Source organism: Tiliqua scincoides, chromosome 5, assembly GCF_035046505.1.
Source record: "Tiliqua scincoides isolate rTilSci1 chromosome 5, rTilSci1.hap2, whole genome shotgun sequence".
NCBI classification, from domain to species: domain Eukaryota; kingdom Metazoa; phylum Chordata; class Lepidosauria; order Squamata; family Scincidae; genus Tiliqua; species Tiliqua scincoides.
Genome location: NC_089825.1, coordinates 91,507,125 through 91,531,181, shown reverse-complemented (window position 1 = coordinate 91,531,181; position 24,057 = coordinate 91,507,125). Strand labels below are relative to the sequence as shown.

The window sequence follows — 24,057 nt, the reverse complement described above, 5'->3', positions numbered from 1 at the left end:
TCCAACATGCTATGGGCAGCATGGGCATTTGGTCAAGAGTGTCTGCAGAGTAAGTGAGCTGAACAAAGGTGGCAAGGAATATGTTGCAGGAGAAGGGAAAGGCCCCCAGCCAGTCTGATCTGGGAAAACATCCTTTCCTGACCACAACTGAAGTGGTCAAGCAACCTGTATCAGCAGAACTCGCTTATGAGTAAGTGAAAAAATGCTAAAATAAGAAGGCACGTGCCAGGTAATTGTCCTAGTAAGAAAACATTTACTAGAAGAGCAAGCAGAAAGAAAAAGGAACAGCATGTCACAAGATCCTGACACGGCTTCAGATATTTCTTCATATAAATGAGAAGCAAGAACAGAACTATTTTCAGAAAACAAGACTTTCCTACCACTCTGGCAGAAAAAAAAATTTAAAAAGAAAATCAGATGTAAAAGCCCAATAACACACAGTTTAAAAAAGAAAGTAGGATATTTTTACAATTGCTGCTTCTTTCCAAAATGTGTGCAACCGCCATTTCAGAAAGGGCAGCACATTTTGTTTCACACAGGTCCCACATTAGCATTTCTACATTACAAGCTTCCTCGGCAGTCAGTTCCATATGCACGATGCTTGAAACATTCCTGAATCAGCCTTCAAATCACAACAGCTTGATATGGTATCAGAACAACTCCTTCCCTGAGCCTGTTTTACCTCTGGAGTGGGCAACTTTTGCAACATCCATAAAGCAATCTACACAAGATCCCACACATTCCACAATAGCTTATAAGAGTCAATTTTCATCTTATTTGCTTCTAAGAGAACCTCTGGAGAAGATTCCCCCCACAATGGCAAATGCAAAACTTTTCTATCAACGATGCTTAATGGAGCTCCTATTGGCTGCACACATTCCAGGACCAATGCAAACAGAAACTAGATCATCCAGCTAAATGGAGAAACATCATTCAAAACAGAGTCTGCAAGTCTTTGCAGAGCAATATTCCCACTGCACTCCAGACCCTTGCTCCCATAAGGAAGTATCCGTAAGACAGAAGGTGGCACGTTAGATAAAAATTTAGATTGGCATGGGGAAGATTATAATTCTGTTCCTGCAAATATACATACAGACACACTATTACTCACATACTGACTAAAAGGAGCATTTTAGTTCCAGCCAGTCCTCATCATAGCTGGCTTGAGTACAGAGGGCAAAGGGACAGATACATAGGCTGCACTGCCTATATGTTTCCTGCCTTTCTCTCCCACTCCTAACAATAGGATTTCCAACTGTCTGTTAGCTACTAGCATACTGACAGTATTGAGCAGAGAGGGCAGAGAAAGCAATTTGAACTTTTGCCCATCTTCCCCACCATAACAACGCTACTGACATAAAGCAGATTACTGACATAAAAGCAAGAATCAAGCCTGAGCACCTCTTCACAACTCCAAAATAAGAGGGATTTAAGCTATTCAGCACTGATATACTAGGTGAAAAGGGGAAAGTGATTATTTGAAGAACTGATTTCAGCCACAACTAAAAATTATGTTTTCCATGCAGGCTCTTCGATTCTGTGTAGATGGGCTTATTCCATTGCGAGTTGCCTCTTCCTTCTATCCCAAAGCCCGTCATCCCAACTACCATGTTTTTATGACATTCTGCATGTGCACGTGAAAAATTAGCATGACTAGGAACATGGTGTAACTAGGTCTGGGCACAAACAGACACTGTGAAGAAAGGTTTCAGAATGTAGTGGTGATGGGGATGAAGAGAGGGAGACTTGGTAGCTGAATGTCCCAGGCAGGTCACCTTTCAAGAACAGGGGCTAACTAACTTTAAGTCCACATCAAAAAAATAAAACCTGCTCAGTTCAAACCCCTTCCTGGACACATTCAGTTAAAAAAACCAAACACACACACAGAACAAAAAACCATCAAAATGTTTTGTTCCTGCAAATGATGAACGTCTGTTGAAGTCCCTCTGATGGACGGATTTTTTTTCTAAAGGCAGAGCATAGAGAAATTCATGGAAGGGAACACTTTCCTTTTAACCAAAGCACAACAATGACGTGCCACTGAAGAGAAGCTGTCTGCGGATGTGCCAGCCAAGTCTTGGTTGGGGATGGTTTCTGTCCACTGTTATCCTTCTTGGTAGCCAGTTAGTGGGAGAGAGGCCCTCCTTGGAGAGAAAGACGCACCTTGCCACTTAATGGGAGGCCAGGCTCTTAGCTATCCCATCGACTCTTCTTGCGTTTTGGTGGCTCTGGAACGGCAAAACCATCTGTCTTGCTGTTGTCCCTGCTGTTGCCATCTTTCCTGCTCTCGCTGTTCTTGTTCTCGCTACTTCTGTTTTCATTGCTGTTCCGGCTGTCCCCATTATTCCGATTGTCACCATGTCGGCTGCTGCTTCCTCCTCCACCAGCACCAGAATGTCGGCTTTCACTGTGACGATGACTCTCCCCATGGCGGTTATCCCCATGGCGATAGCTGTCCCCATGGCGCTGGCTGTCACTGTGGCGACCACTACCATCTCCATGGCGCTGGCTGTCACTGTGGCGACTGCTGCCCCGGTTGTCACTGTACCTGTCTCTGCCTCCACTGTTGCCTTCTCTGCTACTATTGCTGGCATTCATACTGTTGTATCCCTGCATTCCAGGGCTTGGGAAGGCAGGGATGCTGTTCAAGGTTCCAGCACTTGAGAAGCCTGGGATCCCCTTGCTTGTACACACAGCACCCATGGGACTGTCAGGTTTTGCCAAGTTCTGCTGTGCTGAATTTGTTGGCACGGAGTTCAAGCTGCCAGCACTAGTCCACCCACTGGCACCTGCTGCAGAGCTGCCTGCCTTCTGGTTGCTAAAACTGGCAGCAACAAAATGGCTCTTATATTGGGACTATGAGAGATAAAAAGAAAAATCATAACTAACACACAGCTACACAAAGATTTCCAAACACATACCTTTCCCCCTCCCTTTTACAGAGAAGTGGACACTGTTAAAAACTGGGAGATTGGATGCTGGATATTCCACTGAGAGAGTGAGTGTGTATGCACATATATATTGCTCCATATCTCTGTTTAACGACTAATCTGCTTCAGTGGTGGGCCATTTCTTCAGCAAGATTTAACCTGCTGCCTTCTATGGTTAGAGAGGGGAGGTATAGCTAGACACCTTATGTGGAATGCGTTTGTCTCAGTAATCAGGGAAACATTAAAACTACTCCACACATTATGTTCTACTGTTCTTGACATTCCAGTTTCCATTCTGCCTATTTGGCCTGGCTTATAATAAAAAGTAATGGGTTTTCGGACTTAGAGAATTTAAAATTCTTTCGTGTGTGTGTGTGTGTGTGTGTGTGTGTGTGTGTGTATGTGTGAGAGAGAGAGATGCTGTATTTTTGGTTTTGGTGGCTACTGTGCTTTATTTTACTGATGGATGGTATTACATGTACTATGCATGCCAATAAAGGTTATTGGACTGGTAAAGCCATAACAGGTTTCTCTTTTTGCCTTTTTCTATAATATTGGCTCAGTTTACCTGGCTTAGAGCATGCTATTAGTGGTATTAGAACATGTTCATTTGTATGATACAGGGCTGATTCCTGATATGCATAGTAGCAATTTTGGGCTGAAGTTAGATCAGAGTTGATGGTTCCAACACTGGCCAATAAAACACTTTGCTTGCCGAATAGCTTGTGCTAGCCCAAATGAAATTCAGTTTGCAGACTGCAACTAAATGGTGGAAATTCTGAAGCCAAGAAAGCAGGAACTGGCAAAAGTACCAGTTATGGTCATGGTGAAGATGGGCTGATTTAGGGAGAAAGGTGTGGTAGGGTGGGGAAGGAAGAAAGGGCTGAGTTGGATGATCCTCTCCCTACCAAACCAAACTAAGGGCCAGTTCAAACTTTCAAAGTTGTTCCCCCCCCCCCATATGATATGAAACAGACAGGTAGGACTGAGACTTGTGGGCAAAACAGCTACATCTAGCTACAGAACCTAGTGGAAATGCGGGAGCAGCTTAAACACCCAGGGAGTAGAACTACAAAGACAGTTTCATACCAACCTGGAATGCTGCCTTCATTGCAGACAATCTGTCCCCCATTGCTCCTGTGGATGGTTTATATGCCTCATAGTTGCTCATTACACTGTTGCTCCCACGATCCTAAGACACAAAGATGTTAGCAGTTAGCACTGCCCATGCACTAAGTCTTGCAATTTAATTATCAGGACCCCAACGCTTACCACACTTTCTGAACCTAGGCCAGGACGCTCACGGTACCCAAGGCCACCACCACCAATGTTCAGCTTCTTGCCCTTTCCTCCTTTGAAACGTGATTTCCGGAACCAAGCATTCTGAAAGAGAGAAGGGGGAAATAGCAATATTAATAGGAGAATGTAAATATGAAAAATAAGCAGTCCAAAGAATTTTGATGAGAACCATAAAATGGATGCCAGAAACAAATGGAAACAAAACATAAAAGCAAGAAGGGAAAGTTAACCACAATTTGACACTGTATGCCAAATAATAAGTGCAACAGCCTCCCAGCTTGTTTGCAAGTTCTGTTCCTCCAATACTTTCACTCCATACAAGGAAAAGAGATCTCTCACATCTGTGGGAAAACTGTAGCTCCTGGTGAATAGTCAGAATCAGATTGAAAACTTTGCCGCAATAGCTATTATCACTTTTACTATTAATAATAAGATTAAACACAACATAATCCAGGTTGGTGGTTCACTGTTATTCCTACTTCACAAATTAAGAAATAATTTGAAAGAGTAATCAGATTTGAGTGTGAGTATCCATGGTCACAAAGGTGACCGCCATAGCTGAAGATCTGAGCCCAGATCCCTCAGATTCAATATAATTCTTTATCTATTTGAATATACTGGCTAGTACAGGGGTGTCAAACATAAGGCCTGCAGACCGAATAAGACTCCCGGAAGCAATTTATCCGGCCCGTTATAATTGGGCTCTTCCATATCTTGGAACTATGAACAAGAGTTGCACATTTTCTCTTCTGTCATTTGCAGCTAATGTGTTTGTGCGAGAACAATGTGTTTATTTCTGGTTATCATCTGTTTAATGATGGCAGTTTCTGCTTAATGATATTACTTCTGGCCCTCAGCAGGCACTATGAATGCTAACTTTGGTCTTCTGTATGAAATTTGTTTGACAACCCTGGGCTAGAAAATAGGTCTTCTGTACTAGAGTCCTCCCCATCTCAAAAATCTCTTATACAAATTGGTTTACAGTCACATACACACTATCTATCATGCATGTTTTCAGCAAGGAAAAGATGATGGAGTGTCTTAGCTACCTGCATGGCTAAGTCCAAGAGTTCTTTAGAAACGTGCTGATTTGCCCCTTCCAAATTCCGAACAAGATCTCCAGCAAAGTTGCTATCCTTGGGAGTCAGCAATGTGTAGGCCACACCCTTCTCACCTGCTCTGCCAGTGCGACCAATTCGGTGGGTGTGAGTGTCAATATCACGAGCCACGTCATAATTAATCACAGTCTTAATGGAAGGAATATCCAGGCCACGAGCTGAGGCACAGAACAAGGCAAGTCATACACAGGGTCAAGAAAATTATATTTAGTTCTCATACACTACATGTAGTCAAGTCCTTAGATGACAGTCTGTTACAGGGATGGCCAAACTTGCTTAATGTAAGAATCACATGTAAATCTCCCACATGGCTGGGAGAAGGATCAGATTTAGCCTCTAAATAGGGAATCTTCTGTCTCATAATGTCATGTGCTACTCCAACCACCATACCTCTCTCTCTATATCATCACCATATCAATGGTGGCATTTCCATCCATCTCCCCACTTTCTTCAACTGGTAAGTACTACTCTGCACTACTCTCTCTACCAGCCCAGCAGCACTACTCTCCCCACCAGCTCAGCCAACTGAAATGCTAACCACTAAATTCAGGAGATCCCAAATAATAATAAAAAATGACCACCCTAAACCAAGAGAGGACCCCTATGACACTCACAAGAAATGCCTGCACCTGGTCATGGTCTCACAATCTAGTGAAAGCCTCCTATCTGAAATGAAATAGGCTAACACTCTCTATCAGCTATGCCCTCCATCACAGCCCAATAGTACTGTTGGACTTATGCTAAGCCCTTTAAACTTGACCTCTCATCCCTACCTGCCACATCAGTAGCTACCAGAACAGGGAAGGTCCCCTTCTTGAAATCTGAGATGACCTTATTCCTGTCACTCTGGTCCATATCACCATGCAGCAACCCCAGGCTGTGTCCCTCCTGCTTGAGGTTATTGGCCAGTTCCTCTGCATTTGCCTTCTTGGTAACAAAGAGAAGGACACTTCCTGAAGAGGTGAATTCTACAAGGCGGCTGGTCATCCAGTTCCACTTATTCGGGCCAGAGGAGAAGATCTCCACGATTTGAGTGATATCTTCATTTGCCTATGGGGGGGAGGAAACAAGGGCAATATGAGAACAAATCAGAACTCATCAATAAAGCAAACAGAGTAGAGGAAGACGCAAAACGGCCACACTATTCACTACATTCTTCTCAGTCCTTTCAAACCATGTTTTTTCAAAAAGGGAATTTCCAATATTACCTCTCCAATGTCTCCTTGCACCACTCTAATTGGGTCTATGAGAATGTCTCTGGCCAGTTTCTCAATCTTCTTCCGAAATGTTGCACTGAACAGAAGTGCTGTTAAGTCAGAAAACCACACTTAATTTATACAGAGAAAAGAAGGTCAGAACACAAGCCAGCCCAAAAGCCACACCATCTACCATGAACTGGAAGCAACAGCTCCAGAATCTAGATATGCAAGTACTACCTGTGATAAAGTCTGTGAGACATTCTGCACATGTTCAGAGGCATTCTGCCTTCAAACAAGCATGCCATTGTGGAAGAAAAATACTTGTTAACGTACAGTATGGAATCTCAGTATCTAATGCAGTACTGCTCACATATGAAGCAGTCTTCTCACAGGGCCTGAGGCACTTCCCAGTCTTGCTACCTAAAATTCTTTAAGTTGAGATACTGGGGCTTGAACCTGGGACCTAAGCATGTGCTCTACCATTGAGCTATGGCCATTCACTAGCATACCATGGTTTATATTAAGCTAATGAGTTCTGAGTGACATAACAGTAACCAACTGGAGATTTAATATTTTCACTTCTGTGGAAACCAACCTGTAAGGCAAGCAGATTCTACCATAGATTACCTCCTAACAGGAAGAATCACCTGTTCCAAGCATATGCCATTCCAAAAGTGCATGCTGGCACTTTTCACACTATATTTTCTTAAGATACTCTGCATATACAGCAGTAATACCATAAGGTCAAATGTTGACTAGGAGTGAGGCAGGGGCTGCAGCAGAGAAATGTGGAGGCAATGGGCTGGGGAATGTATATATTTATATGAATGAACACAGCAACATCTGGGAAACATGAAAGCTAGAGAATAGGGACAGAAGAGGTGTGATTCTAGTATTAAGGAAAATGGTGCAAAGGCATTTAATATCTCCCTTAATTTCTGCCAAAGTCTGGAACTGAAAACAGAATCTATGCCTTAAGACAAACCCTCACAGGAACTTTACAAGTGTAAATATCTCTTTTATCTCATATTTAAAGACATTCTTCAAGAAATCTTATCGTAAGGAAATCCACACTTACTCTGCCTCTCAGGGCGCACATGGCTGGCTATCGATCGAACTTGGTATTCTGAAAGGAGATTTGCAGTCACTACAGCATGTGCTGAAAAGCAGCTTCACAGAGAATTCTAAGCATCCAGATGGGTGACTCAAGCATGAAATAAAATGCGATGGATCTCTGTTATTTCAGGATAATACCCCTAATTTCATGAAATGCAGAATCCTCTTCAAACTCAGCTTCAATAGTCTTGAATGTGTTGATATGTTTGAATATTAGGTTCACAGTATGTTTAAGAAAAAGTCAATTATAAAAGGAATATATTTTATTTAAATATTTATTTAAAAGATTTATACCCCATCTTTCCACCCTTCCCGGAGCTCAAGGTAGCTTACATAAAAACAAGATAAAACAATACAATAAAAGCAGATTATACAATTAGAGTATTAGTAGCAGATCTATATTTGCTCTCCAATTAACTGGTAGGTCTGAGATTAAGACCATGACACAGATATGCCAGCTCAACACTCCCCGGGCCAAATTTGCTGAAAATCAAAACAGGATTTCTTTTCAGACTGTAGCTAAAGCTAGGACATGTTTTACATATCATGAAGAACCCACAATGCCTTTTTTGAGCAGCAAGAATTGCAGACAACTGATTCTGACAGCGTATAATTGAAATCAAATGTTAGTATGTACTTAAAGTTGGATTTTCCATAATATGTATTTTTAAAGCCATTTTGGCTCTGGTGCACTACGGCAATGACTACAGTACTATCGCATACTAGTGTTTTGCTGTAAACTACTTTGTGAACATTTCTGTTGAAAAGTGTTCTATATTCTAAATAATAGTAATGGGGCATATCCTGAACTCAAGAAAAAAAATGAAGCTGACTTCATTCTTATATACCATGTCCTTTTCCAAAAGGCACTTGGAATGAAGGTTTGAAAAATATGCAAATATATTTAAATAAATCAAGAACCCAAAAGTTAATGCACTAAAGGTACTTGTAGATAATACACATTTCTATATATACACAAATATGTGAACCAGCATCTCTTAACTCCAGTGCAACCAAGAGACAGGGCATCATGAGAAGATGAGACAGGACGTTCTCTGGGTCTCTCCTGCCTCCCCATCCCTTTCCACAGGCAATATTTGCCTCCACAGGCAATATCTGCAAAATACACATGGAGCCAGGCGCTCCATGTATACCCTCACACCATGGCCTCCAGCATGAGCCATGCCCCACCTCTTATAATAAACATGAAGCAAATTAGAAAGAGCCAGGCACTAAAAAAAGAGAGAAACACCTTCCCCAACCACAAAATGTTTGCTTGAATAAAAATGGTATTCTGAAAAATATTTAGGCTTGGGGTTCAACAGATCTTTGGAGGAAGGAAGTTCCCAAGGTTGGGTGTGGACAGCCTAACTATCCTTGTATGTGGTATCACAATGACATTTGGAGCACAAGGCCGCCACTAAGAAATTGCTCTCAGTTAACCACAGAGATCATGAAAGGACACCCATCACAGTTGGATGCTAGTTAAAAAGTCACAACAAGTACATTTGTGTTAAATTTTTCTTTACTTTTGCTACTCTTCACTGGGTCAGCCCACTTCCTTTTCACTCTACCCATTACATTTTCATATAAGAGAACCTTAATTTTGAGCCACCATTACCCTCACTGGCTACCAAAAATATCCTTTATTTTTCTGTAAGTCCTCATCAAGTCATCGCTGAGCACACAGTTAAGGAAGAAAACACTTATCTTTGCATTAACTTACCAAGAGATTTTCTAACCACACTGCAGTCCATAACACACCCATATTACAGTCACCTTTACTGGGTACATACCAAAGCCCATGTCAAACATTCTGTCAGCTTCATCAAACACAAGGTAAGTGACCCTCTGGAGGTTGGTAGCTTTCTTCTTCACATGATCAATCAAGCGGCCCTAGTTACAGATAGTTAACATCAGCAAGCTTGTCTGTAAACCCAATATCAATGTGCTTCAAACTACATGCTACACATTTCTAGATCACAGAGGACAGTGCACGGGGACTGTCTTTATTTTCACATATGGTACATTTCCCCTGCTGCTGTTCATGCTCTTTTATCAAGTATGAGCACCAGGATTCTTGCCTACATCTTTTGCAATGGGGGAAGTGAACAATTAGCTGGCAATGATAGCAAAGGTAATTGTGATGAATCTCTTGTGTTTCCCTCCAAAAACTGGCATGTGTCTGCCAATTGGCTCACATTCCTGCTTGTTCTGTTTCACTTCTCCAACCAGGGAGTACCATGATGTTACTCAAGCAAGTGTAAAAGCTCCCAACACACAGGAAACTGTGGTAGTTCCCTTCTAGCAGCCTGAGAAACCACTCTGTGGAACACAAGAGAGGAGCACCCGCTCACTGAACACTGAGTAAAAAGAGCTGGAGAGTCATTCAAGCAAGGTGATGTAGCAAGGGAAAATGTTTAGCTAGAACTATCAGGTTTTCTGTTTCATCTCAGTCTGTTTTGCAAAGTTTGCCCTGCTATAATTTACCAGTGTTCCCCTCTAAGGCATGTAGCCAAGCAGCCGCGCATATCTCAGCAAACTCCATGCAGCATGGAATTCAGTAATGACATTGTCGAATATCTGGAGGTGGCTTTACAATGCTGCCCAGCTGCAGAAGGCGTCAGCACACTGGTGTGGACCCCTTAGAGGACACAGTGCTTTTGACCCACCTTTCTTCTCCTATTGTTCATAGGAGTTTAATAAAACTGTTCTATTTTATCGCCTGGATCCTGGCTGGGTCAATAGATTGTCCTGTCTCCTTGCTCTGCAGATGTTACCATGAAGAATTATAAGAACTGCTGGGGTTTAGAGCTTTCCTGGGAGGGGTTTTTTGCCCAGATGGCCTCCCTTTGTCTCATATTATAGCCTAGGTTGGTGGCAATGGAAACATTCTACCAAGGCTTCCCCCATTTGGCCACTGTCTAATAAAGGAAAGTGGAGAATAGGAAAGGGGTGGTGTGCTAAATACCATTACTTTCCTTTTTCAGTCTGCATTCTCTTATGAGTCCCCTCTGTTCTATGACAGTAAAACTTAAAAGACAAAAAAATTTCAGCTAAAGCCCCAAGACAGGAAAAGAGTTCGGTTGCCTCAACATCTGCTAAACCCACCAGAAATAAGCAATTAATGGCCAAAGATCCTACCCCCCATCTTCTCCTCTTGGACTACTCTAATTTGCATGGGACTTTTTTTGGATCTAGAAACATAAAGATGAACTTGAGTCAAATGACTCAGAAACCTGGGAACAAATCACAGGAAGTGTATTTATAGATAAAAGTTGAATCACAAACTCATCCCCCTGTGAAGGCAATCACTCTGGGGAAGTACTCACTGGAGTGCAGACAACAATTTCTGCCCCTTCCTGCAAAGCCTTGGCCTGCTCCCACATGCTTCCTCCACCATACACTGCCACGGAGCGCAGGTTATAGGCCTTTCCAAAACGCTTGCATTCAGCATGAATCTGAAATAAGGTAAGTTCAGAGTATATTGGTAGTGTAGCAATGTAGAAATCAAGAGAAGTTTCCATTATCTCAAATTAACTGAAAAGAATGACAAAAGCTACACATTTCCCTCAACAATGAGGAAATATTTCAGATTTTTAGTACCTGAATTCTCTTCTGCTTCCTCCCCCATACACTCATTGCTCAATAAAAATTGTTCAGATCTAGACCATTATCAGCCTTTTCCTTGTTGATCTGCCATTCAGTCATACCCTCTCTTCTTCTGAAACCAAATTCATCTGTTAAAACAATCTCTCACCACAGAAGAAGTGGAATTTAAGACTTTGGGTGATGAAGATTTGAGCATTTCCTGCAAAGATTACCAGCAGTCTGTTTTTATGCAGATTAGATCACATCAAGGCAAAATATTACTGGGACTAGAAGTGGAGTCACTCACCACTCACAGAGCTCAACAGTATGAAGAATAAAAGTCAGGCTCCCCTTAACAGTGAAATCCCTCCCACAAAACAAATAAACCAAAACCACATAGTAGAGAAAGCAGAAGAAACCAGCCTCAAGACCACCACCACCCAGATAGAGTAGGAAAATGAAGAAAATCTTGAGCTGGCTATTTTGATGTTTCTCTCTACATACTGCTGCCTCCATAAACTTCAGGCAATGAAGTCAAAAATATAAATCACTAATCACGCACAGCATGATCCCCTGGAATTATAGTCTTGTTCCAGGTCAGTGTTTACTCCCCACCCACCTCTATTTTCTTACATAAAGATCCAACTATGTCTCTACCTGCTGGCATAGCTCTCTGGTTGGACACACAATCACTGCAATAGGACCATCCTCTGGTTCCAGCTCTTTCTGATCCATGATATGAATCAACATGGGCCAAATAAAGGCTGCTGTTTTCCCACTGCCAGTTTTTGCTATACCAATCATGTCTCTGCCACTCAGTGCCACTGGAACACCCTGAAAAACGAAAACAGAAGAATTCACACTCAGAAGATTTAAACATGCTGGTTCTGCCAACATAAGATGGGGAACTTTCAGCCCAAGGTAAGATTATGAAGCAAATTAGTTCACACTATCCAGAAAACATTGTGTTAGTATAATGGCATCCCATTCTGAAAAATTTCATTTGAATACGAAACATGCATGTCTTTGGCTATCTTGTAAAGATTTGGAAAAAAAAATCACACCATGATTTGCGATTTTCTCATCAGGAAGAAGGTTTCAAAAAGAAACTGAGGGTTCACAAACCAAACTGCTGGAATATAGTTTTTATATTGGTTAGGACAAAATAGACATCCTGCTTTCAAGTCGGAAACTGCAGTGTCCTCAATCTCAAAAAAATAATTTGGGAGAAATTTCTGTATTAGCAGCCTGGATGGAGGAAGGAGAAATCAAAGTAAAAGGCAGTTTAGAAAGTCTTTGTATAGGAAATTTTAAACTATTACGCTATCTTTTCAAGTTAATATTGCTGTTCCTTTTAAGCCAGCCACGTGGCTACAACTCCTCTGGAGTGGAGCTCCATGCAGCCTGGAGATTGGCATTCCTGAAAGTCCAGTGAGTACATGTGACATCACCACCATACATCTGGAAATACTGAAGAATTGCTGCACTGTTGGTGATGGGATCTGTGTAGCAGTGTGGGTCCTTTAGTGGAAATACTGGTCAATCTGCTTTCTGTTCCAAAGATTTTTGCTATTTTCGCATGAGAGGGCACTCATCTTTTAATACTGCAAATCACTGTGCATGGCTGATTATTAGTATTTTAAGAAAATTAGTCATGAGTAAAACCTATTAGAATTAATGAGTTAGGACCCAATCCTAAGCAGTCGCAGCACCTGTGCTGAGCTCGAGAGCCAGCGCTGGATATTGTAAACATGCCATAAGGCATGTCTGCAGCACCTGGAGAGGAGGGGCTGCTCCAGTTGGCACTGAGCCTCAGTGCCACGCAGAAGGTCAGCTGGCGCTCCAGCAGTGCCAGCTTGCGGTAAGTAGTATCGGGGCAAAGGGAAGCAGGGAGTGGGCAGAACATGGTGGGGCAGGGGGAGGAACAGGGGAAGGAGGGAGATGGGACCTGTGGAGCTGAGCTCCACCGGATCCTGAACTCCGCATCAGGCCAGAAGCCCTGATACGGAGTCTCTCAAGTCTGCACCAGCAAAATAGCTGGAGGAGACTTGAGAAGACCCATTGTGGGGCTTGGGGCTTCCCCTGAAGAGACCTCCAGTGGCCGCTGCAGGATACAGCAGTAGCTGCTTTGGCGCAGCTGCATACTGTGGTGACGCCGAGTTTAGGACTGGACCGCCCGTGTTATATTTTGTGGGATTTCTGGGTTTCTAACCACACTGGTATGCAAGGCTCACCTGACATTGGATAGGAGTGGGTTGAGTATATTCCGATTTCCTGATCTGGTGCATGAGCTGCTCATCAAAACCCAAATGAGCAAAACTGCTTCCTGGCCTTGGAGGAGCTGCTCCAGAGACCTAGAAAAAGAGATACTAGTTATGCAGAATGGATTACATTCTTTCCAGGCAGTTACTCATTTTGAGATGAAAAATGTTGCAATATGCATGCTGAAGTATAACCTAAAAAGATGAAAGGGGAGCTAAACAAAATGCATCCCTGACCACACCACAATACTGCCTCATGCATTGGGTTTTGGCATCCCCCTTTCACTTTTTTTGGATCATAAGCAACTGAGCAGGAACCTACTTCTGTGTAAGCTTCAGTATCTGCCCAGTAAAATAACTGGCACCAAAATATTAATAAGGTGGTAGCCCCCAAAGCAGAGTTGCATCTACATCTTACCCGGAGATTTAGCTTATGGCGAAGTTCCACCACTTGCTGTGGAGTGAGGCTGGTGATTTCTTCATGCTCATCATAGAAGTTCTTCTCAAATGGTGGGTATTCAATCTGTGGGTCAATTATTTGCAGTTAGTCAAGGATACAACCTTATCAGTTAAAACCTGGCTTCTGCCTCTGCCCCAGCTGTTATGAAGTCATGGAATGGTAACACTCTTGCTCAATCAATGAAATCCGACAAAATTTGAAGTTCTGGGAGAGAACTGAAGTAACCGTTTAGCTGAGATGCCCATAAGGCTTTCCCATCATGCATAATTTTGTGCATTTTTTGCTCGGGCTTCTAGTTTTCCCAACCCACAGAAGCTCAAAGCAAGGGATAAAATTAGCAACAGTGATGAGGATGACTTTCAACCTAGTTTTATTTGTTGGGTTACTATTGACCTTCAGCAGAATTTAGCATCAATGCTTACTATCAACAGTACTCACAGAAATAATTCCCTCACCTCTGAATGATCAATAGGAGGAAGAGGATCAATTATTTTTTTAGATGGTGCAATTGGATTGCCATCACTGTCGTACTCCAGGTTATCTTCCTCTTCTTCTGGAACCACACCAGCATTAGGATTTTCTGCCATGTAGCGAAAGTAAGCCTCCTGCAGCAGAACAGAGATGCAGAATTGCATACGGGCCAAAGAGAATGAAGTGATACTGTAGTTTTCACTTACTTGCTAGCTGCATTTAGATTGTTAAAGATTGTAAAACTCCTAGCCATGAATCACAAAACAGACAATTATATTTTGGTGGTTTCACACTAGTGCTCTAGCATAGTAACTATTTGGCAAAACTGCAGAGGACGGACTAATTTGTGGCTAAACTGCAAACCTCCAAAGAGGATGATCAGAAGAACTCAGTAGCTGCCCCAAAACACTTCAGAACACCAAAAAATGTTTTCACCAACACTGAGACAACCGAGTTTCAGTGCTAAATTTCTAAAATGAGAAATTTGGGGGCTCAAATGTGCCTGGTCAGAACAAACACTGCTTAGGAAATGCATTTCCCCAAATTATTCTGTACAAGGCTAAATTCTCTCTCTCATTTGATTTTATATTAAGCTCTGCTAACTTTAATGCACGCTTGTAAATAGCTTCTCGCTTAGAAGCCTGAGGCAAGTAAGAATCACTTCTAGACAACCAAGAAGAAAACTTTCTTAAACCAGGAAAGAATGAACTTTTCTTTCAGACTGTAAATATTTGAGAAACAACTCATGCAGATATACATGAACAGGCAGAATAGTAACTTTTGTGAACTTACTTGCTGCACGATCATGCTTCCTCCTACCCCTTCCCCACCTATATTCTCCTATATTCTCAGCACTCAAAACACACTATGGAATTTTTTAAAATTCAGTTTTCTTCCAGAAGGGGGATGATGTCTACAAACAAGTAACATCTAGGTACTGAAGGTAAGAAGAACATTCCCCAATCACCTCTCACAGTTGTAAAATGATTCTGCCTGCTGAAAAAATATGTGAAACAAGAAGGTTGATAAATTTCTACAGCAGTTTCTTCTGATCTGACAAAATGTCGTTTTACCCAATCTGTTTTCTAAGTGATGGAAACTGTAGATATTTACTCTAGGAAACAGATACATTCTAAAATGAAGTTCTCCTAACAGTTATGCACTTCTTAACTCAACAGAACTTCCTTTTTAAGACTATTTTGATGTGTTACTGTAACAGAGTGAATTACAGAATTTCAAACCGGAAGAGAGGGAAACAGAAACCTGCTTTCTTCTCTTTAAGCAACAGCCTCAAATTCTCACTCAAGGGAAAACTGTCTCCTTTAGAGATCCTCAAGAAGGCACTTCCACTGAGTTTTCTATTATGTAATTAACTGATTAAAAGTTAGTTAATTGATTAATTTGAAATTGGCTGAGATCTTTACTCAACTAATATTAGAACAAAATGGTTATCTAGCAAGAAGGAATTAAAAAGTCAGAAGCTTTAACCTCGCAGACAAAAGGTTCACCAGAGTATATTCATTATTACCTGCAATATAATGGGGTTGGAAGGAAGGAGAGAGGAAGAACAGAAAAGGCAAGGCAGGGGAGGATGATGCAATCAACCCTAACCACAAATGAAAAAGAGCTTTCAGTTGGCAGAGATTTGAGTTGGGTACTTTAAATGGGCTCTATCTTCAAGCCAGTGGAATATACTCAAGAACTACACATTAGTTTCTTAGCTCCGCCTCATGCATATTCTCTGCATAAGAAACACATTATATCCTCAAACTCAGTATGAATGTCTGCCAAGATGACAGTGCACTGTGTTCATGTCCTTAGCACCTTCAATACAAAGTATTTCATCTGTAAGTGGCCCTAGGAGGGCTTTAGCTAGAAAAAGATTTCCTTAAAAAGATTAGAAAAAAAGATTTCCTACGTAGAATATACTGTACATTTCACTCCTACACTTAAAAAGGTTCTAAGTAAGAACTATCTGCCCTCAGAGGAACTCAGTTTGGGTATATAAATGAGTTACTAGTTTGGTTGCAAATCTTGACTGGATGGAGTCAAGCTAGAGAGCAATCACTCACACAAAGAAGCAATGAGCAACTCCACTGGATATGGTTAGTTATACTTTGTATTACTGTTGCAACTGAATGTCCTAAACGTATCTGATGCAGAGATAGGCAGAATTACCTGCCCTCAGTAGAAGCCAATTAGGAGAAGGCAAGGCCCAAATCAGGATTCCTGCAGGAACACAACAGGCAACCTCCTCAACTGTGGGTGGATACTTTGGGCTCACAGGAGACTTCAATTACAGTTGTGTTGAGATCCACTACCATATCCACTGCACAGTTTAAAAACTACTGGGCTTGATGTTCTGAAATCTGGACAAAAGTACAGGTTGTGCCTCGGTATCCATGGAGATTGGTTCCCAGACCACCTGAAGATACCAAAATCAGAGGATAACAAAATCCGTAGATTGCAGTACCTATCCTCCAATTGCGACCAGAGCTGTGCTCCAGCCATGTTCGGAGGCCCTTCTGAAGGCCAGGGAGGCTATGTGCAGCCTCCCTGATCCTCAGGCAGCATTCTCAGGCCTCTGGTAAGCTGAAAACCTGGTTTTGAGCTGAAAACCAGAAGTGCCGATTTTTGGCCATCTAGAGGCCCTCAGAAGTGCCTCCGGACAAGACCAGCTCTGATCACGATAGGAAGACAATAGGTGGGGTAGATCCACGGGCTTGGGACCTACAGCAAGGTAAAACTGCGGAGAATCCATAGACAGAGGCACCACCTGTATAGTGTTCTCCAATCATTACAAAACTATTTGTCATCATCAATGTTGAAATTTTGTTTTAAAAAAGGTTCAAAACACAAAGAAGTCTTTCTGATGTGAAAGCAGTATCAAAGATGTACACAAGAAAAGAGTTCTACTATGGCTGCTTAAACTTTTCCAGTGGTCATTCATTTGTTCTGTGTGCTTAGACAGGACACACAAAAATTCCTTCAGCAAACAAAAAAAGGTTCCAATTTATCTCAAACAATATCAGAAGCATGTGCTGCACTCATTGATAACTGTTTCATAATAGATAGAAAGATTGTGTAGAAAACTCACTTGGTCATCTTCCTCTTCAATATCATCGCGTATACCCCTGGAAAAATAAGCAGAGAAACAAAACTTCCCTGCAAATGTTCCACATACCCAGCTCCGTACAGTCAGCCTGACTTAGTGCCAATATAAGCTCAACACTGACAACATTTAGCAACAACACACAACATCAATTCCAACCCACCAGGGCATGCCAAATTATGAGACGTAAGCTCAGATGAATTCATTTCACATCCACTAAGCCTGAGAGAAAAGCAGTTGAGAGTCTTCAGGTTGAAAAGAACCAGGAAGTTGTTTAGTACCCAATTACGTGACGTGTACATCATGTCCTTCCCACCCTCTCAATGCAGATAATTGCCTCTAGAGCATTTCTGAAGATCTTGGCACAGCAAAATCTTCAAATACTATTCTGGCAGAAAAATTACAAAATGGTCCCATGCTTTCGAGTTCTTGCTCATCTCTCAGTGATTTCAATGTACTTGTAACATGTGACAGAACTTACTTTGTATTCTTCCTTTCCTTGTCTTTATCCTCCAGTCTCTTCATGTCCCTTGCCGCTTGATCCTAATGGAACCCAAAGCTAACATATCACATCTTCCAAAAATTATGACTAAATAGAATGATGCCATGTTCAAAGGAACAGGAAAACAGATGGGATTTTAATTGCTAGGAGGTACAACTTTTGCAGTTAAGTAAGGCCACCCTTTTCTCTTCTTACAGCCCAATCCTATACTGCCCTACTGCTGCACGGCACCAAAAGGGCCATAGGGCCAGGGCATCCACTGGGGGTCTCCTTGGGGGGTAAAGGAACCTTACCACATGTAGAATGTGGCTGACCCCGATGTGCCTCCTTGCTCTGTGCCAGCTCCTGAGTTGGAGCAGAACGGAGGAGGGCTCTGTGGCTCCAGAGAGGGATAGGCTATGGTGGCAGCCTCTGCAGCCATCCCTGCTCCCATCCCAGGCATGATCCACCCTCAGGTCTACCTTCCCTCGGCCCAGTTTTGCCTCTCCCCGCCTTCCCCCAGCCCTGAAAAGCCTCCCTGACGCCCGGTGGGGGAACTGACTGGCCAGTGTTCCTCATCTGTATCGTCCTGGTGCAGTGCCCAGCACTGACTCAAGCAAGCCTCTCTGATGGGGCTGAGTGTCTCCTGCCAACAGCAAAGTGTCTTATGGCACTTTTGCAACATGCAGTGCTGGCGCTGGAGTCTATAAGATTGGTCTATTAGGGCCCAATCCTATCCAACTTTCCAGCACCGGTGCAGCCACAATGCAGCCCTAAGGTAAGGGAACAAATATTCCCATACCTTGAGGAGGCCTCTGTGATCCTCACCACAGGATGCAGTGCACACCCCATTGGTACAGCTCCACCACCACTGGAAAATTGGATAGCATTTGGTCCTGATTCTACTCCTACCACAAAAGTCCAGACTGGTACACTTTATTACAAAACTCAACAGCAGTAACAGTAGCTACCATTAGGTGCTCTCTCTACCTATTTGTTGAGACTGACCAGTGAGATTAATACTTTGTGCTTCTCTGATTTATCTGTGATCATATGACAGAGGCTTCCGCTATGGTGGAATCACAGTTACTGAGTTCCTTTGTGAGAGGAACCTGTGCAGCTTTACTTCTTCACTACCACAGCAAGTCTGGAAAGATTTATGCAGTCCAATCAACATAAGAGTACTAATTGCCACTGATTCTATGATTTCTGTTCTGAAATTCTTGCCTTTGACTTTGCTTTTGTCATAACAGCTGGACTGTACTAGTCTTCTCTGTGGCTATTTATGGTGTACCCCAAGGTTATGCAATTTTTGCAACACAAAAATGCTAGCTTACCTCCACCTCTGCCATGAATGCCTCCAAGGGGTCATCCTCACTATCAGAATCGGTCGTTTTGGAATGGAACTGCTGCCGAGTGGGAGAGTTCTCAGCAGGAATGTATGGCAAGTCAACGTTACTGGAATCTTCCTCCTCATCCTCAAAATAACTGAAAATTGAGACATATAAAGCTAAGCTGACACAGTGAAAAAGCAAGCCAGCATGCACCCAGACTTATCGTATATATGTGACATGGCTATAATCATACTGAAGACTGTAATCTATTAACTCCAGAGGATTTTCTAATGGATTCATCAGATAATGAATAACATCTCAGGATTAATTCTATAAAAGTAGCTTTTATTTCCTTTGAGGTTGGCACAAAAAGTAATGTTCCCAAGGATCTCAGAAACTGTATATGTCTGAGAATCAAGGTGGAGGAACCTCTTTACAAACAGATGGCATGGCAAGGTGTTCCTCTGCCAAGAGGACTGATTGGAACCATACAGAATCCCAATCATACCACAAGAAAATAAACAATCCAGTGTTTCACAAAAAAAGGTATTCTGGGGAGACAGAGGAACATCAGAGGCTTGAGAGGCACCACCTAACTGACATTACCTGCCAAGTAAAAGGGTTCCTGATTAAACAGCATTACCTGAAACTGTTGGGAGAGATGGACCAAGCTCCAGAAACCCTCTGCTGGAACTGTGAAGTGATAAACCTTCTAGGTACCCCAACAATATACCAAGAACAACAAAAACTGAATGATCAAGTAACAGGACCTTTAGTCTAATTTGCAAAGCTATATTCACAAAACTTCCGAACCAGTAAATAATAGTAAGATAGTAAGATATTTTACATTACTGCAGCAAAAAGAACAATGTGCTCAGTATTCTTACAATGTGCAAAATATCCTTACTACAAATCTTCTACTGCTTGTAGCAGAATGCATTCATAAGAACATACATATTTTGACTTGCTCTTCTTCAGCAGGTCTGAGCAATAAAGATATTTCACTGCTTGGGGCATATTTGGTAATTGTTTTTACACGTATAAGCAACAAATATTCTCTCCATGGCTCCTTTACTACATGACAGCATCTACATTCAGGAATAGGAAAATAATTTTAAAAGCTATTCTGAAACTTGATTACACATGTGTCTATCTAGCACAAGGAACTACTATGATAAAAGGAAACGAGCTGGTTCTGTAGAGTCTATGTTACCTTTTGGTGCCTCTCTTCACACAGAGTCACATTATTCTACCAGTAATGTCAAAATAAGAAAACTCATCACAAAAGCTTTAAGAAGCAAGCATATTTAATGTATGAAGAAGTGGGCAGCTTACGCATTCTCTTCATCAAAGTTTGCTCGCTTTGATCCAATCTTGTAAAAAGAAGGCAACTGAGGTGGTGGTGTTTTTCCAAACCCAGCTGAAGTACCAGTAGCTCCAAAAGCACTGTGAGACTGTTGAGGGAGTTTGGGTTCTTCTTTCTTTCCAGCTGATATTGAGAAACCACCAAAACCAAAGCCCCTTTTGGTGCCAGGGCCACCTTTGTTCCAGTTCATCGTGGCAGTGCTGTTTCTGATAAAGATGAAAAAATGTATTGAATATATAACCTCTTCCTCAAGTTCAAAACAGACAAAAATTACAATAAGAACAAAAGCACATTGACAAACAGCAAGGAATTAGATTGATCGAAAACGGTGATGTCACTTTCTGCTCAATGATGTCACTTTCAGTCCTCAGAAAGCGCAATGAGTATTAACTTTGATCCTCTGTAGGAATTGTTTGATGCCCCTGTATTAGACCTTTCTTCAAAGTGAATAAGATTTTTCAGTATTTACTACAGTCAGGTATTTATAAAAGATTCAGTTTGCCATTTGCCAGTACAGCACTGAGCTAAACACAAGTGTATTCCAATTCCAATGCAACTATTTTGCTTATTGAACCTCTGTTAAGAGACTACGATCACAATCCTTTATTCCAGTTCATTTCCACCATAGTTCTATATGGTTTCCATAGTCTTTGCTTTTCTTTTCACATCTTTACTATTGACATTCTGCAATGCATATGTGCAGTTGTGTCTAGCATGCACATTTTCAGTGAAGACTTTACAAAATTGACACAAATTCTGAAAACCACCTGAATATAAGACTTTGAATCAGATTCCCATTCCACCCTCCCCACCCCCCAAAAATTAATGGGATAGAAGGAAGAAATAACATCAAGAAGAAAAGCAGATACTTGGTGTTTTACAGCACCATGGTACATAATTATGAGATTATTTATGAAGCAATGTTAACTTACAAATACTGTATATTCCTTTCCCTCATTTGTCATCAACCCCTAAACATTTTCAATCAGGATGCAGTTTTGTGCACATTTGTGTGCCACTCATTTCCCAAAAAGATAACATGAGGTTTTTAACGATTTTCTTCAAGCTATCCAGCAACTGTGTTAACTGACCAGAGATTTAACTCAGGTATCCTGCATCCAGGTCTACTGGCTAAGAATCCTGCTTTTGCTGTGTGTAGGATTTGGTGTTTGAGAATTGATTGGTTCACTCATTTGAGCCACCTGTTGCATAGCACACCTGTATGCTATTGTAATGGTACCCTGTGGTCTGGATTCCCAGACTGCTTTTGGTGATTAAGTAATTAAATGGGTTTTTTGATCCCTTGCAGCACCACAGTACTATGAATATCATTTTCTATTTTACACATGCAGTCGAATGTGGTTCATGCGAGGAGAAAAAACTCCTCCATTCTATCTGAGAGATCTACTTTGATCCCCACCAGCATCACAGCAAGATCCAGCACATCTTAAAACTAATCCTCACCTCCCTCAAGTCTCAGCTGACCATCTGTAAACTGCTACAATGGTACAATGCACTTCAGCATTTAATAACTGAGGACCCAATCGTATCCAATTTTCCTGTGCTAGTGCAGCTTTGCCAAGGGGTCATGCACTGCATCTTGCGCTGGGGCAGCAGTCACAGAGGACTCCTTAAAGTATGGGAATATTTGTTCCCTTACCTTGGGGTTGCATTGCGGCTACACTGGTGCTGGAAAATTGGATAGGATTGGGCTCTAAAAATGCTATACAAATAAAACGAAAGCAAATGTTACTATTACGAGTAAACCTAAGCCCGTGTATATCAGGGCTGTCATACTCATTTCACACAGAGGGCCAAAGTTAGCATTCATGGCACTGGCTGAGGGCTGGAAGTGACATCATTAATCAGAAAGTAACATCATTAAGCAGATGATGGCCAGAAATAAGCACTTTGTCTCATAGAACCTCATTAGCTACAAAAACAAGAGAAAAATTTGCAAATCTTGTCTGTAATTTCAAGATACGAGAGAGCCCAAGTATCACACTGGGAGAACCCAATTATAATGGGGGGGGGGGAATGCGCAGATAAATTGCTTCTGGGGGGTTGCATCTGGCCCATGGGTGTTACATTTGACAGCCCTGGTGCAATTACATAACCTCATCAAGAGAAAAGTACACGTTTGGGCATTCAATCCCAAAATGTCCAAAACAGGGATTTTCAACCAGTGTGCTGTGGCTGTGCCCCAAGTGGACTGCAGGTGTGCTGTGGGAGGCCTGGGACCCCGTGATACTTTGGGGGAGGATCAATTATAAGTAGGGCCGTGGGGGGATGTGAGCCCCCCAGCAGCAGCGTGACATGCCTTGTCAACTGTCAGAAAACAGTGGGCCTGAAAATTTTCTCAGTGTGCCCTGAGAAGGTTGAGAAGGGCTGGTGTGAGAAGCGCCAGACGTTTCACCCCCAACTATGTGTGACGTTCTCAAAGGAATGACCCAAAGCCCCCACCCCAAAACAGGGTGCCCCCCTGGCTGCCTCACAGGCCAGACACTCCCGCCTTGTCCCCACCACTTCCCCTGCACTGATCTCCAGAATGAGTCCCCCAGGGGAGGCTCTGGAGGCTGACTGGGGAGCAGCACGCGAGTGGCAGAGGAACAAGAGCAGCTTCTCTGTCCCAGAAGCCCAGGTGGGCGCAGGTGCCTTGTGCTGCTCCCCGAGGCACCCGGTGGAGACTTGGGGGCGGGAACAGACGGGCCTTCGGGCTGCTCCAGCGGGGCTCTTCTTGTGCTCTGCTGCCAGGGAGGGACCGTGTTGGGCAGGCTCGAGGCCCTCCACTGGCTCTGCTGCGGCTCCTCCAGTGAGCGAGGTCGGGCCCTTCCAGGCCACCACTTACCCGGCGGCCTTCGGCGAGGGCCAGGAGACGAGTCCTGGCTGAGGCACGCAGAGCGAAGGCCGGTCGGGGGAGGGGCAGCGCGGGCGGGCGCAAACTGAGCCAGAGGCTTCTGCAGCCCCACTAGGCCGCAGCCCCGCCCCCTTCCGCTCCACCAGCTGAGAAGCGGCCTGGTCTCTCCTCCCCCTTCCTTCCCTCCCTCCGTTACTTACCCGCCGTTCAGACGCTCCTGCTTCCTTCCGACCTTCGGCTTCTCCTCCCCTCAACCGGTTACCACGGAGAACAAGCGGGAGCACCGACAGTGGCAGGCTGAGGCGAACGCAACGGGGTGACGTCACCACGCGCGGCGGCAGCGACTCCCCTTCCACGCGCTGCGGACCGTTGCAGTGACGTCACCACGCACGGAGGTGGTGGCGACCCCCTCTCACGCGCTCCTGCGCTCTGGACCATTGCGTTGACGTCACCGCGTATGCG

General features: G+C 43.0%; 1 protein-coding gene across 2 annotated transcripts; it reads right to left on the bottom strand.

The window, feature by feature from the left end:
• Positions 1-233: 233 nt before the first annotated feature.
• On the bottom strand, positions 234-23,937 carry DDX42 (DEAD-box helicase 42). 2 transcript variants are annotated; one of them, XM_066627211.1, is made up of 18 exons: positions 23,796-23,937; positions 20,708-20,944; positions 19,376-19,526; positions 18,039-18,100; positions 17,543-17,579; positions 14,430-14,579; positions 13,933-14,037; positions 13,488-13,607; positions 11,911-12,087; positions 10,995-11,123; positions 9,459-9,558; positions 7,625-7,672; positions 6,556-6,653; positions 6,121-6,397; positions 5,279-5,505; positions 4,203-4,313; positions 4,024-4,122; positions 234-2,856 (listed from the first exon to the last, which is right to left on the bottom strand). In XM_066627211.1, the coding sequence occupies exons 2-18, from the start codon at positions 20,926-20,928 to the stop codon at positions 2,191-2,193; spliced, it is 2,778 nt and encodes a 925-aa protein (XP_066483308.1). In that variant the 5' UTR covers positions 20,929-20,944; positions 23,796-23,937; the 3' UTR covers positions 234-2,190. The 2 variants fall into 2 exon arrangements, with proteins under 2 accessions (XP_066483308.1, XP_066483309.1); XM_066627212.1 differs by lacking the exons at positions 17,543-17,579; positions 20,708-20,944; positions 23,796-23,937 and having other exon boundaries at positions 19,376-19,389.
• Between the last annotated feature and the right edge of the window lie 120 nt (positions 23,938-24,057).

Bases quoted from the DNA above. Each gene is read 5' to 3' on its own strand.
- DDX42 (XM_066627211.1), bottom strand. From the start codon at position 20,928: ATGAACTGGAACAAAGGTGGCCCTGGCACCAAAAGGGGCTTTGGTTTT. The intron at 4,123-4,202 runs GTAAGCGTTGGG...TTTGTGTCTTAG, and splicing joins GCCTAGGTTCAGAAAGTGTG to GATCGTGGGAGCAACAGTGT. The intron at 2,857-4,023 runs GTTGGTATGAAA...TATCTCTCATAG, and splicing joins CAATGAAGGCAGCATTCCAG to TCCCAATATAAGAGCCATTT.